Source organism: Xiphophorus maculatus, chromosome 10 (assembly GCF_002775205.1).
Source record: "Xiphophorus maculatus strain JP 163 A chromosome 10, X_maculatus-5.0-male, whole genome shotgun sequence".
NCBI lineage: Eukaryota > Metazoa > Chordata > Actinopteri > Cyprinodontiformes > Poeciliidae > Xiphophorus > Xiphophorus maculatus.
In genome coordinates, this window is record NC_036452.1 from 5,546,479 (window position 1) to 5,564,100 (window position 17,622).

A 17,622-nucleotide genomic window follows, 5' to 3' on the forward strand; every position below is an offset into this window, starting at 1 on the left:
ATTTATCATTGAGTAGCAAAAATGTTTTCATGTTCCCGTGTGCAATTTTTGGCGTGTGTAAGCACAAGTTGCTGCACCACAGTACTCTGAAGTACACAGTTTACACTCCAGCTTAACATGTAGCAATAACATGCAAATAAGTCAACTGCATAAAAAAGTTCAGGTGATTAAAAAAAAAAGATCATCTCATTTTGATGTCTAATTGATCCATATTTCCTCAAATATGGATCTTGCTATGGATTTAAGGTTGGTGGACTGTTGAATGGACAGAGTTTCATGGATTTGGCCTGTAAAGGATAAAAATTGTAAGTAGTGAAGAAGTTTTTCTGTGCTGTTTAGGTAATGATATGCAGAAGAACAAAAAATCTGAAAATCTCTTTGTAGTGACAAGAATTCTCCAGCTGCACTCGTGCTGTACCTACAGGTCTTAAATACAACTTTTCACTAAAGAAAACCATTATATCTCTCTAACCTCTCTTAAAATTGTTGTCGCATATGTATTGAACCATGAAACTTTAAATTACAGACAGAAAGGAAGCGGTTCAAACAGCCTGAGACAATCTTTAAAGGTTGTTATTGCAGAGAGCTGAGACTACTGGCTCAGCAGACTCCTAATGGAAATCCTGCGGTCAATTAGCAAACGTCTAGAAAAGAGAAGAGTCTACAGATAAACTGACAGATGAGGTAGCAGCGAGAGAGCGCACCAAATTGTTTCTGAAAGCTGTAGTTTGTATACCTGAATCTTCTGCTTTCCTCTGCTCACGAGACATATAACAACACTGTATGAACTGATTATATTTACTGTTTAACACATAGTATTATTGCCTAACTTTATGCTTTGATGTAAATAAATCTTTGGAGTAAATGTATTTACTAGAAAATACTTGAGCACGATTTTACACATGCTGTGGTGTGTAACGTTATACGGTACTTTGCGAAAGAATTCACACCCCTTGAAGTTCTAAATTTTATTTCATTGGCTTTTAATATGTCAGATCAACAAATCAATGCAAACAAATAATACATGGCTCTAATTTTTTATAGAAATATTACAAACAGTGAGGAATATATTTATTTTTATCCCCTTATAGTTAATATTTTGTAAAATGGCTTTGGCTTGGCTTTGTACTTTACTTTTTGCAAATATGTACTAAGTGTAATTTCTTCCTAAAGCTTCATTCATATCTCGGCGCTCATTAGACATAACATTATCAGAGAAAGTGCCTTCCTTCTTTGCATGTTATTTGCAAAAACGTTTCTATAATTTATAGGACATATATAGATTTATCTTATATGTACATCATATATAAAAGATTATTGGCAGAGGAAAAAATACAATGAAGTTGTAAGGTTTGCCTGAGCTCACAATAGGCAAAATAATGCCTCTTTACTGACTAAAGAAACTCCTGAGTAGGCTGTTTCTTGCACTCTTCTGTTTCTCTCATATACCTCAATTTGGAAGGTGATTTTGCAGGAGAGTACATCTACTTAGAAATGGCTTTAGTCTGAAGACAGTTTTTTGATTGTGAACAATCCTTTTTGGGACTTTTATGCAATGTGGCACAATCGATTCAATCTCTCCGAAGAATAGAGAAAAAGCCACTTTGCACCTTTGACACAGAGACCATCATTATTGCTCTTTTCCTCAGGAACAAGGCTGTTTCTAGGCTGAAAGGTAGAAATGTGGCTCTTTCTCCAGAGCCCAGCGAACCAAAGAGGTTTAAGGCTGCAGAGAAACATCCATCCATGGTAGCGATCTGTCTGTGTGAAAGCAGCCAGGACTTCAAGCAGGACCGATCAACAGTCTAAGTGTGAATTGGATAACTATTTTAGTGGGTTTTGCACCATTTATCACTCAGTTCACGATGTTTTAAAATTTTCAACCAATTTTTCTTGCTTCACACTGATTTCTTTGTTCACTTTCTAACCATTTTTGTATATTTTGTTTTCAGTCATCATTAGGCACTGAAATAGTTTTGCGTTTAAAAAAAATATAGATATTAAAATATGTAAACTATAAAACAGATTATTATATGTACTGAATGAAAACTATAACGTTCTAAATGTATATTGCCAGTAAAATAACAAGACAAAACCTTCTTACCTTTTTATAATATTGTTCATTGAAGTAGAAAAATGGACCACGACTCTATATGTTCCTATTCTGTTGATCCCTCAGTCATCTTTTTGTTTTCTACTCTAGACCCTTCCCATTGAACTTTGTCGCATTTTTACTATATTTGAACAAAACAAATACTGGGAATAAAACCTGTTATAGCATAAAAGGACAGGACATATATTGCCAAAGTGTTTGGATTTTCTGGTTGATTATCGGCCATGTCTTCAGCTGACAGTATATGGAGTGACACCCTGTTGTATGCACGCAAACAACTTTTGAATGGCTGTTCACTGTACAGACCAGTACTTATGATAGACTAACTTTTTCTAGTTTTACGTAAAATTGCCAATCATGACGCAGCGTTTTCTTCAACGCTGCGTCAACAAATAGAGAGATGCATATTGCCATCTCTCTATTGTGGAAAGTACAGCTCGCACTCCTGTTAGAGGTCATATTAAGGTGGCAACCAAGAAATAATCTATTCGAAATGATGGAAGCCGAATTCTCAGCAGAAAAAAAACAATGATTGAGACAAATAAATGCCAGTGGCAATGAGGGAAAGACCCTCAAACAGAGACTGCCACAACTGATCACTGTTCTCATTATTGTGTTCCCCTCTTCACTGCAGGAAGCGTATGAGAAGAGTTCTGTTAGGCTATCCATGACTTATATTTAGTCAGAATGTGTTCTTCAGGTATGTGAGTGCATTTATTTGACAGCTAACTCCCCCGTGAATGAATAAAAGGTACTGTAGTGCCTCTATAACCACAGCAGCACAAATTTGACCGTGTTTCATTATGGGTGTTCCAGGTGTATAATAAAATGCGATACGGTTATAACAATCATTCTCACAATTTGTCTGAAAGAATTTTATCTCGTGGTCAAAGAATACATTTGGAGCATGATTTATTTTTTAAGCTTTTTCTTTAGGGATCTCTATTGCAGACTAAACAGACTCCTGTTTGCTGAATTTCTCAATATCGCCAGGCAGGTATGATATACACTGACGGGGGTACACTTCAATTAAAATGGAAAGATTAAATATTTAAAAAAATGACATGAAGTGGAAATTAATGTCATTTTCTGTACAGACAAATCCAAACCTATATGCCTGGTAAAATATTTAGCAATTTGTAAGGTGATATCTGATGTGTTCATGTGCACTACATTAGCCCAACTCAGAATACTGATCAGAGTGAGGGAATGTGATTGCATAATCAGCTGTGTTCGACTTTTAACGTGTACTTTACTGTGTGATTTGTTGTGACTTTGTTGTAAATGGAATCCAGTGTGTTTTTGTGTTCTGTCAGTTTATGGATGTACAGGCTTTCTGTCAAGTTGCTCTTTCAGCCTTATCTGGTCACCTCTTTGGAGAGGATAGAACTAGAGGATATTAAAGGTAGCTGAGGTCTGCTAAGATGTCAATTGAAATATGGAGCTGAGGGAAATAAAAACAGGAAGGTGCAGAGAAGAAAATGCAGAGGGTGATGTGTATGAACAGGGTAGAAGTGGAAAATGTAGGTTTCTATGGAGAAGACATGACGAAAGTCAAGATGGTGTGTACTATGAAACAAGAAGTTCAACAGAGAACTATACCAGCAAAGGGAGGCTTTTACAACAGCACTAAAAAGCCTATATTACTTCATAATATAGGTTTTCATTTGTGCTGCTGCTGTACCAACTAAATTGAATAAACTGAGCTCTAAACTTTTTGGTTTTGAGTGAATTATGCAAATGTCTAAAATAACTCAGTCATTTTCATGTGGAATGAGTTTAGGCAGCTTTGCACCCATCTGTACTTCTATAAGTGTGACTGCAAATGAGAATATTTTTTATTTTTATGAGTAATAGCTTCTGCTTTACTGTCTAATATGGTACGTGTAATTGCATGTGGGAAAGGCTCAGTTTTGCACACCATGGCACAATGCTTACCCACTATTAAATCTCTGGTTAATAGATTTATTTTTTGGAAGCAATTTAGATGCATTCATTTTTTAATTATTTGCATCAGGGAAATCTGATCTATTCAGATGAAATATGATACTTTTGTTTAAGACGTTTTACGATGTTATTAATCTCAGCAGCCACTCCTACTGTTTCAGAAGAAAAACTGGAGCAATTATGTGAAAATATATACCGAACAGATTTTAGGACTGCAATAGGACTGTTTAGGACTCATCAGTCCATTCCTGTTACCTTCACCTTGATCACACAAATCACCTGATATTCTTTAGATAACATCTTTCAAGCCTTAGCACCTTAGCGACAAGAACCACACGTCAAATCAGGTACTTGAATTTACAGTCTACTGAGATGTTTACAAAAACCAGTAGAACATTTATTTATTTTTCTGTCAAACCTAAATTTAAAGTTCCTCCATAGAAACATAGCTAAGTAAAACTAGTAAAATGCTGGCTTTTGGTCTTGGTGTATTACCTCAAAATTTTTATCAGCCCATCTGGCAACCACTTGTAAACGTTTCTGGAGGCGAGCCTAAGGAGGCATTAACATCAGTCCTATTTGGTCCGCTTTCATCAAATTCATCCCTGGTGCAATTCGAGTGCATATGTGAATACCATGCAGACTGGAGATTGCTCCAAAAGCAGGAAACGAACGATGACACAGGGCATTCTGGGTAAATACAACCAAAACAATCAAAGGTTATCACTAAACAAGTCTGGCGCTAGCAGGAGGAATGGGTCATGGTCTTATACCAAAGACAAAAGAGAACTCCTAAATCTGTCGGATGATGAGGTGTGAAAACAAGTCAGTAGTACCAACGATTGTAAGAAACACACTGTTCTGCTGAGAAAATAGCAGCAAAGTTCATAATGGTGTGCTGTGAATTTTCTTATATGCTCTTGAGGTTTTGCTGAATAACTGAAGAGCAGCTCTTTGCAATGTGATTTAGTGGATTTTTTTTTTCAAAAGACATTTTGTCCTAGAACATTAATAAGAGCCCAAATATAAATAATTAAAATATTAAATGATGACATTCTAATTTGAATTTCATGCTACTCCTCAGAAAAAACTGACATCTACATGTATTTTGGTAAAAGTTCAAATAAACCAAGTGACCTTATGGTTCAATGGTTGTGTAGTCTGTAAGGTGTATGCTTGTGTGTCAGTAGCCGGCTGTCTGCAGTTTCCCTACACACCACATTTCTTCAATAGACTTCTGTTTTATATTTATTTACTCAAGTAGAGCAGGTGGTTCACTAAGCAATTGACTTGGCCAGAAGTGAACAAACACACTCAACACACATAATTTATCACTTCGTGATGACTTGATGACCTGGCCAGTTGGTTGCCCCTGCTGTAAAGCTTAGCCAGCTGTGACGCTTGGCCTAATGACTGGAGTGGGCTTTCTTAATGGAACAAAAACCTGCTGGAAATTTGAGGTTTGGCAGGTTCAAAAAGAAAATCAGTCAAAAATGCAAGCACAGAAAACTGCCCACCACCTGCACCGGGAGGCGGATTGATCCAATAAAGCTCATGTTTGTTGTTTAATTGAACAAAATGAGCATTGTTATAAAAATGAAGCATATGCTTAAATCCATAGTATAGGAAAAAATGATTGTCCTGGGGTTGTATATCTTAACCCAGGAAAGTCATGGAATGATACTACGGTTGGTATTGTTACTGCACAGTCATCTGGTGTAGTCTGCATGCTCTCTACCTGCCATTAGGATTTTTTCCCCCTCAGTTTCCACCTACGGTCCAAACGTATGAAAAGCCAGAAAACATGAAATACTGTAGGCATAAAATGAAAATTCTTGTATTTATGCAGTTCAGCAGCCAGCATGACTGGCTGATCTGTATATGTGTCTTTTGTTGATAGGTCTGCAACTCAACACATTTTACTGGCAAACATTATTTGACACTGTGGAAAGATAATGACTGTCTTCTCCATAAAGGCTAGATTTGTGGTGTTCAGAACTAATAGTTGTTTCATAAACGGATTTTCCCTCCTGATCTTTGGATCCCTGCTGCTCCTCCAGTTAGATTGGCCGTCTTGACTGCATCTCAGATTGATGATCTGTTCGCTTAGGTTACAGTTGTTCCAAGCTCATTCCATGTTAAGATGCGTAATTTATCAGATATTCTCTCGTAATCTGAACTTGCTTTAAACCTGGCAATGTTAATTGAGGTATAATATACTGTCGAACTGTGGCTCAGATAATAAGCCATAAATTGCTACTTCAAGATTTTTTGAAAACTAACTTATGGATGTTTTAACTTCTGTGCTTATTTTTTGAATGGCATCAAGGATGTATAGGTTTGTGTAATAGCTGTTTTTAAAAGGGTAATTACTGAGGACCAAGCTCTCCGTTTATCTCAGAATACTTTTAAAGATTGACATCCTGCCCTATTGCCATCCAGTTTTTAATCTGTGAACACAGCGTGTGATTTTCTCTCTGCCAAGAGAAAAAAAAAATATATATATATTGGATATTTCATATTTAATTCACAGCCTTTTCTACCTTGCCAGATCTCAGTTACGCCTTGAGGAAAAGTAGGCCAACAGTCGACACACGAATATTTAGTTTTCCAATCTATTAATATTGATTGACTGATCTTTTTCCAGATTTCCACCAGTGAGTGAGGAGGCTGCTGTTGGAACCCCAGTGGGAATCATCATGGCAGCAGCTGTCAATCAAACTATCGTGTATTCCATCGTCGAAGGCAATGAGGGAGGTGAGTGCATTCAGAGTTTTCCTATCAGAGCCTCATCGCTGCTCCAGCTTTTGGCATTAAAGCTTCTTCCTGGTCAAACATCTCTTACAGCTCAGACCGCCCTGCACAACTTCCTCTTCACTGTATGCTACAACAGTGGTCCCCGACCCCCGGTCCGCGGACCGGTACCGGTCCGCGGACCAATTGGTACCGGGCCGCGCAAGAAATAATTAAATATTTCCGTTTTATGTATTATTTGAGTCTGGAGGATCTTTTATTTTGCAAATCCTTTAACCGGATTCTCTTGGTTACTTCTTGCGCGCCGACATTGAGTCCACAAGCAGCAAAATGAGTAAGAAACAGATCAGATGTCTTTGGGAAGTTTCTTTGCGAAGGGGAAAAGGCCCAGAGAAGAGACAGGAGAATGGATTTATCCTGGTAGGTGATTCCCACATTCCAAGCCCGCTCTGCATGTTATAGTGACTGGCTGTCTAATGAGGCAATGAACACATCAACAGGCTGCGTTCTCGCTCCCAGTCAGGGAAAACCCCACAGCCTGTGATAATTGGGCCAAGACAATGTTGATATGCCCAATTTTAGATCGGGCATATGCAACACACCACCATGTAACACACCGCACACTGCAGGACGTTGTAAGATTGTCGTAAAGGGAAAATCGGGAAAAAAAAACAACAACCACAACAACAAAAGGCTTATCTGTCAGTTCCTCTTCCCCCTCCCCGGGCCGCAGCAAATTTGCCAAGTGCCAAGTCTTGACTGGTCCGCGGTAATAAAAAGGTTGGGAACCACTGCGCTACAAGACTCCTCACTCATTCCCTCTGTGCAATAGCACTTTTTTACTACCTTGTTTTAAAACGTTTTGTTGTTCTGTTCTCCCCAGGTGTGTTTTTGTTAAACAAAACAACTGGGGAGATTTCCACAGCCAAGCCCCTTGACTATGAAACCAATTCCAGCTATGTTCTGAAGGTGGAAGCAGACTCCATGAAGGTGGTCTCATCAAATCTCAGAGCTCCATCAAAGTGTAAGTGGAACTACAGGTGGAAATGCTGCACACTTGTAATCATGAATTAAAGTACAACATTTTTTTTTGTCTTTGTATTTCTGGTCAGAGATCTTAGCAAGCTATTATGACAAGCATATGGAAGGATTTCCAAGATATAAGACCCAAATCAGACAGATTAAAAAGCAACACTAATCCAAATACAAAGGAAATGTATTAAAAATTTGGAATTTGAACATTTTGAAAATAAAATGCAAAAAAAACTTAACCATTTTAGTATCTAATACACCAGAAAAAAAAAATATTAAGATTGAATGTGAAACATTAACAGATTAGATCTGTCACTCTGTCAATAAGGTTACTGACTAGTGAGTGTATGCTAGAGTACACAATGACTCTCAAAATGGTTTGTAAAATAATTTTCAAAAACGGTTCCCCTAATCCACAGTCTTATGTCTGGTAGTTTTTTTGTTTTTCTCTTTTCTGATGACAAGAAGTCTCATGTGTGACAGGTCGGACTTCTATCTAATTATTTAGAATCCATTCTGGTTCAGATTTAGTTCCAATAAATCAACCTGTATGCAATAGAGAATAATCATGGAGCCAGATTCACATCCATTTAAATACAGTCTGACTGAGACCTTATGTCAATATAGAACTGTTGATCATGTATTATCAGTTGGTATATTTCTGCCTAAGACAGGCCATTGACTTTTACAGCTTTCCTTTCTCAGCAAGTATTTGGCATCGTCTTTTATAGATGAGATGCTTGTTGGTTTTACTGGGGGGTTTTTTCTGTAAAGCTTGTCTTCTCCTCTTGCTGCGAACTTTGTGTCATGGCATTTGTACACCAGCATTTTATTTTTAACTTGTAAAGATGCTTGTAGCATCCTAAAGCTCCATGTACCTTGTTTTGGTGTTTGGACATCGATGATTGTATCTGCTAAGGCTTTGCTTTCTTCTGTTCGGCTCAACATCAAACTTGTTGTGGTCTCACATACCCCTTCATTTGCATTTAAAAGAAAAATAACAACAACTCGTCCTTTCATTTATAATTAGAGCTGAAGTAAAAATGGATCTAATTAGTCTCAAATTCTTTCTCCTCTTTTTTTTCCTACTGGTCTCCTCTTTTATGTCCTTTTTCTTTTTTTACTTCTTTTCACTTCATATCTGTGTTCTTCTTAATTGAAGCTCAGCTCCAGAGCCTTCGTTTATCTTCTTTAATTATGGTGTTTACCACATGCTGTTCTCATTTCATTAAAGCGATTTGAATTCAAGAATTCTGCTGGGATTAAAGCAGCAAATCACTGTGTCATTTGCAGATCTCCAGTTCTTTCCTGCACACATCAAACAAAAAAATCGATCGGACTCCAAGTTAATACAGCTTCTTCACATGAAGGTTTCAGCGTTGCATCTGGAGGATGTTGCAGATTTGTGTGCTTGTGTTCTCTTCATTTTAGTGTTTGTGTTGTGATTTTTTAAATTATTATTATTGTTGTATCAATATTCCTTTTCTGTAGCATCAGGATAACTGTCTCATTTCAAATTTAATGGATTTGTGATTTTATTCTTTCTTTTTTTTAAATTTGCTGTTGGGTGGATTATAAAGCAGATTTATACAGGTGTCATTCAGAATTTCCGAGTTCCAAAGCAAGTCATCTCAAGTTTCATCACTGATTCATTAGCTAATGTTTTTCTTGAAATGAATTTGGCAGAACCACAATTACATTTAATTGTGCTGATAAATAATGTTTTCCATGTATAAAAATCATCTAACATATTGATTGAGATAATAACTTACATTTACAGAGTTTGGTACAGAGAAATAATCAAATCTGCAGGATTGACAGAATTCAGTATGAGTAAAGCATTTTTCTCAGATGTCTATGGCATCACATACCTGCCAAAACCCTGAGGAGTGTATTAAACAATCACAGCAGCGCACATATCAATCAAGAGAGCACATAGCTCTAATTGAGGCTACACTTATTTAGAAGCCCATGAACCCAGAATGCCAAGTGGTAAAACAGGCTCCTGCCACCCAGCTGTACACTCTTGCCAGAAAATTGTGCTCGCTCTCTGTTTAGTGGGCATATTTGTCAGTTGGACGCGGTACCTCTTATAAGTAATCTGATTAGCTGGATTTTCCGCTGAAAGTCCAGTGACAGCCTGCACAGAACTTGGTCTAGGAGAAGCAGAAGAAAATGCGGAGGATGAATAAAAAGATAAGGAAAAGAAAAATATTTCCTTTTCCTTACCGTCTTCATCATCATTATCATCATCATCATCATCATCATCATCATCATCATTTTCCACCTCTTCTTCTTTTTCGGTTTGAATTTAGATTATGCCATCCACTCTTCTCCTGTTAGGTCCCTTACTGACAATAATAATGTGATTACTTAATTCTTAATTAGTTTTTGGCGGGAATGTGATGCCATATGTGACTCATCACCATGGCATTAACATGTTTACACTTCTTTGTGTTTCTTACAACAAGCTTTCAAATTGTGAAAATTCGTGGTAATCCTTGAAAGGCTTCTTCAGATTTGAACAAGTCTTTAAAGTTGAGTTTTGAACTGAAAAATGAATTGGAAAGTACTAGAGAATTAATGAGTTCATATTTCACCAACAGATCTTATATTATTGAATAACGTATTGACTCATTCATTCGAACATGTTTATAGTGTTGAGGAAGTGTGAAAAGCGTTAGACTTCTAATGGATCTTTTGCTACTAATTAATGAAATGTTAACCCTTTCATGTTCCTTGAACATTAAATCACAACGTTTAATGTGTTTTCTAGAAATTTTATGTGATAGACCTACACAGCAAAGTGTACAACTGTAAATTGAAATGAAATGTATTTGAAAAAAAAAAAAAATTTCTCTGAAATTGTAGCTACAAGTCTTTTGGGGTGTGTCATGTAGTGACTGGAGTTTTCGCTGATTCTATTGTACAAAATTACACAACCTCTTTCAGATTGGATGTAGAGTGTATGTAAACCTCAATGCTTAAATCCAGCAACAGATTTATAATCTACTTTGTATCTGTACTTTGGGAAATTCTAACACGTGACTGTGCTTTGACCTAAAACATTTGACTTTAGTATTGGTTTGTAGCTTTGACTATGTTCACTTTTACTGGGACTACTTGAGGAAAGCACATACATTCATGGTACTTTCAACACTGCTCCTCAAAATATAGATGGTGTGTTCAGGGTTATATGCAGTCAGTTTTTTTCACCACCCATTTACTTGCAGCCCAAAAAGTTTAATTGAAGTTTTGTGTTACTAGAGCAACTTCATCCCCACAATTTGTGAACTGCAAATGTAACATCTTAGGGATTCCTTTCAACAATGACTTTCTTCTTGCTACTCTTTCAGACTGCCCAGACTTTTAAAGTGCCTGACTAATAGCAGTCTTGTCGACAGATTGCCACACTTGAACTGTGAATCTGTACAGCTCCTTCAGAGTTACATTGGCCTCCTGTCTGCCTCTCTGATTTATGCTTACAGCAGTCAGTTAAGTTTTGCAGCAATGTCTTGGTGGGTGTGCAGTTGTACCATACTGCTTCTGTTTTCAGATTTTGGAGGAAAAGAGCTTCTACTTGATTAATTAGGTGGAAGCATTCAGTTTCATGGGATTTCTGTATGTGTCTACCGGAATAAAAGCAGTTTTGTGCCACACTTTTCAGAATTTTGCATCCCTTTTTCTTAGTTGAATGGGACTTTTTATTATTAGTTTTATATATTATTTTACAATTATTTTATTTATTTATATATTATTTTATACTATATTTTCACATTAGTTTTATAGATTCTTGAATATAAATGAAAAAAATGGCAGATCTTTTCACTTACAATGGGAAAAATGTCTTACAAATTAAAAAAAAACATTTGTAAATGGAACTTGTGCTTTATAAGAAATCTACATTCAATAATTACTAAGTTAAAATAAGCTACAATATGTTGCAGAGAAGTTACTTTTTTTACTTTTCAGTTAGTTTTGCCTTATTTCAAGATATTTACTCAAGAAACAAGACAAAAATGCTTGGTAAGATTTTATGTTTTTGCAGTGTGCTTGTGATATTTCCATTTCAAAGCTGCCATTGTTCTTGTTCAGATTTGGCCCAGTCTGAATTCGTGCAGGAACTGTACTTGTAGTCAGTCAACTAGGTTGACTTTTCCTTAGATCCGGAGAACATGTGTATCATATTGTGTTTTTGGTGTGTTTGTGTGTTTTAGCTAACACAGCCCGGGTGCTGATTGATGTCCAGGATGAGAACGACCACCCACCAGTTTTCACCAGATCTCTTTACATTGGAGGAGTTGGAGAGGATGCCAAAACTTTCACCTCGGTCTTGCAAGTACAGGTAAATAAAAAAGTCTAAAAGTGGTAATAATTTCTGTCTGCTTGCCGGGTCTTTTGCTTGTGTTTGAAGTTTTTAGAAGCACGGTATGTAACAAGATTGCCTGATAACATCAACATTTGTTTCTCTTTATCTACTGCTTGAAAAACCTCCCTTTTGCCTATCTGCAAGGTATTTCATATCGTAATGAACAGTTTGAGTGATCCAGTCTCATTAAAATATCTTTCAGCATCCAAAATAAATCACAAGGCTGTTCCTTTCAAGTTCTACCTTTAAAAAAATATGCAATATGTCTTAATGAAGCTGGATTCCACAAAAGACTCAAACAAGTTCACTTGCATAAAAGTCTGGCCTTTGGTGTTTAATTATCTTTAAGATCATCCCTGCTTTATTACATCTTACATGATGACTCTGACATAACAGACTGAACCCAGATTAAAGTGATAGTTTTGTGAGGAAGGGGAGTGTGCTAGCACTTGTTGCAAACACAAAAGATTATTTTCGTACAAAAGAGAAAAAAAAAAAGATTAAATAAATATTAGCCCTCTTCTGTTAAACATGTTTACTACAGAAAATTGGCTGTATATTCAATTTCATGCTTATTTACTGAAGCATAATTTTGGACATGAATGTAGGAAACACTCAAATGTCACAAAAGATCTCAGAGCAAGAATGCAAGTTTATGATGCAGCAGGGAAAATCGAGCTGTGTCGGAAACTACCAGTTCTCACCAGCCCAAAATGGTCCTAAGCGAGGGAAATTTTTACAGGATTTGTTTATTAGTTATATTTCATTCTCAAATTTTTCCTCTATCAACTTATTTTGATGATTAAATTGGCTGCTTTCATAAACCAGCCATTGGCTGCAGAAAAAAAAATTACATCAATGCAATAGACTAAATATTATGGAAGACTTGAGGGGAAAGGAACACAATTTTACGATTTGGATGGAAGTCGCTGAAAAAAATGGATTTCTCAGGAAGACTGATGTACTCAAAATAACATTACTGAATGAGGCTGGACTCCGTCCACCATGGATTATGACCATCATCCAAGAAGTTTTTAACAGTCTGCAAACTTGGATCTCTTGTGTCAAATTGTGCTTGTGAGGAAGAGATTTTTGCATCACAAAGTTGTTGTTTTTTTAAATACAGAGTTATGCCATGATCTAAAAATGCGATTAAAGGATGGAAAGCCATAACGGTGATTTTGGATTCTGGATTATTTTAGGAGGAGATTGAGAAATGACACATGGGCCACCATAGAAAACTACTTTAGGGGAAATTGAAAGCTGTACATGCTTGAGAAAGTGTGAGACATCATTTTTGGATGTCCAGTTCTGTACAGTGTTGCTCTGGACATTTGCATGAACAATTGATCAAAGTTTTACTTCCTTTAGTAGAGACACGACTTTAACCAGTTCTTCTTACACGTGAATGTTAAACGACGTTAGGATAACAAATATTACGCTACATGTGCAAACATTTTGTTTGTGTACTGAACAATGTTTAAAGTTTTGTTTGTGTTTATTAGCCTGTCTTTAATCATTTGCTGCGATGCCAACCTTTAAAACATTGTCAAACATGTCATTTTTACCTCCTTTAATTCGTCTATGTTGGAACTTCTGTTGCTGTGGTCAAAAACTGTCTGAAGCTGAGATAAGCCACCAGGTTCATGGTTTTCATAAATACCCATGAAAGTTGCAAGGAAGTTTTTTTTTCTTAATATAGAATGGTGGTGATCAAGGCTGACAATTTTGCAGTTAACCTTCTCTCTGTGGGGACAAGAAAACACTTCATAACAACTTTGGGCACATTATGCATACTCATGTCTTCTTGTGAGAAACATGGGGAAGGACGACTTGTCTGAGCAATAATCCCTTCAGTCATCACACATCTACTAATATCCTTCGTATGTAGTTTTCCAAATGCTGCTCCTGATGGCAGCCTTATCACACCTCACCATGCTCAGCCACAAAAAAACAGTCACTGCTCTGTTTTACATTACATTCCACAGCAATGCCTGACCTCCTCAGTTATTAAAACTGCAAAATCAATTTGAGTTTTCAATCTTTTTGTGAAGTTTTTCAGGTTTCCTTTTTTATTATCCGTGCAAATATCATCAGAGCAGACTGTCGTGCCTTTCTGCTGTTCATGTTTAAGTGTTCCTTCAGCTGCCTCTCTGTCCTCTCATAAATCCTTCCAAGATGCTTTTGGAGCTTATCCTATAAAACCAGTAAAAACATACAGCTCTGGAGTGGCACGTCTCTATGTCTTTTTTATCATTTTTCAATAATACAGTTTTACATAAATGTCTGAAACTTTGTTGCTTCAAAGCAGAGGAAAGTGTTAATAAGAGTGGTTTTATTGTTTAGATTCTAGTAGTAAATCACTAAGCTTCTGATTTCAACATTCCCACAAAGCTAATGTTGCTGTAGGTCTAAAACCATCACTGAAAACCAGTTGAAGCAGTCTTGTCAAAAATGCTTTTGGATAGCATTTAGATGCTCACAGAACATTGTTTTATTTCGATTCTTGCACTTCTGGTTTCTAGAGAAACAGGCCAAGATGGGATGGGTTTTCAGACTATTCTCAAGCCTTTATTTTGTGCCTCCTCTCTTTTGTCCTCCCTCCTGCTGTCAAGGAACAAGTAATCCATTTTAGCACACTGATAGCTTCATTTTTTAAGTACACCTAGACTAGAGGAAACTGGAGAGATATGGCTTGATGGAGGAGCTGTGATTGAGAAGACACATTTTAATCCTTTTGATTTATTGTATGTATCCCATTTTTTTTAATCTCTGCTGTTTGTTATGTTATGAAAGACACTTGGCAAACGTTTCGAAAGTAAAAATAGGAGTTTTAATCATAACTGCTCGTCTTGCAGTACTAAATGAAACAGAATAGCATATCTAAATAGGTTGATGATGCAGCTGCATGAGTTTAAAAAAGCATGTTTGGTGCTGAGATGATACATTTTTATTACCTTATTTTTGTTTTCTATCCCCTTTGTGTTTCATTATAGCCATCCACTTTTGAGGATTAAGACAGTGAGAGGAGGCAGGAGATGAACTACGGATTTAGAAACGAAGGAAAGAGAAAGGCTTAAAGCTTCCCCGGGTTCCAGACAGGTTTTAAAAATTTTTGTGGAGCAGACACAACTAAGACTGAATGTTGCCAAGTACAGCACTTTTAGGACTCCCTGTTCACACATTAGTGCTGTAATTAAAATTGATGTAGCAGCCACAGTGCTTACTGTTTCATCAAAACTTGTTTCCAGTTGAGGGCATTCGGTGCAGGTACATTAGTATCACTTGCACTTATATAAGCCTGTTATTTACTGTCTAATTCAAAGACTTGTAAAAGGTGGTAAATTGACACTCCTTTCTGGTGAATTGTCTAAAGTGTCAGCTTTAGAGTTGTAAAAGCGTAATGTTGGGGTGTTTTATTTGTCAGGTGGATTTTATACTACATAATCTATTGTTGGATGACTCAAAGTAGTTTGTTTTCTTTGATCTGTCAAAAGCTTAAAGTAAAGACCTTTTTCTTCGTATTCCTAAAAGATGAGCTAGTTTTCACAATCAGAGCAGAAACATACAGCAATTACATTGATGTCAATACTTGATGGGTGCAAAGAGGAACAAGTCAGAACAAGAGGAACACAAAACCAAAAACAATTTCCTCCCCATGTTACAAATGCACTATATGGCAACGCTACTGTGGCCAATAGCTACAGCTGGACAGCTGTGTTCCAGTTTGTTGGGATACATATCTAAAAAGTCATTAATGAATTCACATAAAAAGTTGACCAGAGGTTGAGCGAGGTCCGGCTGAGAGGCAATTAAGTTTTCATGTTGATCTGGATTTGAAGCTATGAAATTTTCATTCTGACCTGGCAGAGGGAACGTTGTGTCTGGCCGGCTCTTGTTTACCTTTTTGGGATAATTGGCACCAGCCAATTATCACAGCTTCCATGGTTGATTATTTTCCAAAGCTGGTAAACACATCGGCAGAGGAGCATTGTTTGTGAGGCTTGACTGTAAAAATAAGGCAATTTAACTTTACTTTACACGTTTTTAAGTGAAAGTCAGTATGTTTTGGATTGTAGAACATGAACAGATTAACTGGAAGGGTGATCATTATCATGCCATCATTTCCACATTTTGTCTTCTTCAACTGTGATCAGACATGTAAATAAAAACTGTTGTACTATGATCAGCATAAAGAAATATACAAAAAGTTTAAGAGAAATATATTAAAAAGTGTAAAGTGTATCAATATTTACCATCACACATTTGAGGGTTATGACTGTGTGATTACTTAAAAAATTCTAATTAGGCATTTTTTGGTATTATTATTGCTACTTAGAGGAGACACTTTTCAACTCTTTTCATTAAGCACACTTTAAAAATACTTCACAATTTTGCTTCTTGTTTTTCTATGTCAGTTCCTTCATAATTATTTTTACTCAGGGATTTTATAAAAGGAGTATGACAGCAAAAGTTGTATTAGCACAAAGATGTTAAACAGTATTTTCTTTAAAAGCAGGGATACATAAAATCCAGAGTTTTTTCTTTGGAAAATGAATGATTCTGGAACATAAATGGACCTATCTGGGAGCATCTCACAGGGAGCAAAAATAATCAACCCTCATGTCAATTATTTTGAATCTTATCAACCAGTTTTATTGCCATGAAACTGAATTGAGACCTCTTGGACTGAAACTCTCAGAGAAGAGACTATGAAGGTTGTGGGAGGGGAAAAAAAGAAACACCCTTAAGCCATTTTTAGCAAGATTTCTAAAATGTGCGTTTTACCTAATGTCAAAACGATTATTTCTAAGGCACAAGAGAGCTTCATAATACCACAGTGTGGTATTACGAAGAATAATTCAGTATGGCATACTGTAAAGCTACAGCATAGAATAGTGTATTATATTATAGTGTAGTATAGAGCAGTGGTTCTCAAACTTTTTTCAGTGATGTACCCCCTTAAAAATATATTTTTAGTCAAGTACCCCCTGACAAAACATTTTTGGAATAAAAAAGAGGTACAGTGCTGTAAAATCACTGTCTGATTTATTAAAGCCAAACAACTTATATCAGTGAACCTGACAAATACATCCATATTGCAAACATTGCTTGGTTAAACAAAAAAGAAAAACAGAAGACGGTGACCACCAGGAAGGTATAAAACCAGTCAAAACTGAAATATGCAAAACGCTGCTAATTTATATTGGTCTCTGTAATGGTACAAAATTAAATATATACATAAATAATAATTCAGTGCATGAACACACATTTATATTTTATCGAACTTTTTACAAACTAATTTTTCCCAAGACTTATTATGAGGAGCCTACTGATTTTTTAAAGATATTTCGAAAAGCTTCACGTACCCCCTGCAGTACCTCCACGTACCCCCAGGGGTACGCGT

The 17,622-nt window shown here is 36.4% G+C and overlaps 1 protein-coding gene across 2 annotated transcripts in view; it reads left to right on the top strand.

Moving 5' to 3' along the window:
* LOC102228210 (protocadherin-15-like) overlaps positions 1–17,622 on the top strand; it is a 295,528-nt gene that overhangs the window by 237,841 nt on the left and 40,065 nt on the right. For both annotated transcript variants that reach the window (XM_023340889.1, XM_023340890.1), the window contains exons 32-34: positions 6,708–6,817; positions 7,698–7,838; positions 12,064–12,191. In XM_023340889.1, coding sequence (XP_023196657.1) covers positions 6,708–6,817; positions 7,698–7,838; positions 12,064–12,191 — 379 coding nt within the window. The remainder of the gene's footprint in view (positions 1–6,707; positions 6,818–7,697; positions 7,839–12,063; positions 12,192–17,622) is intronic.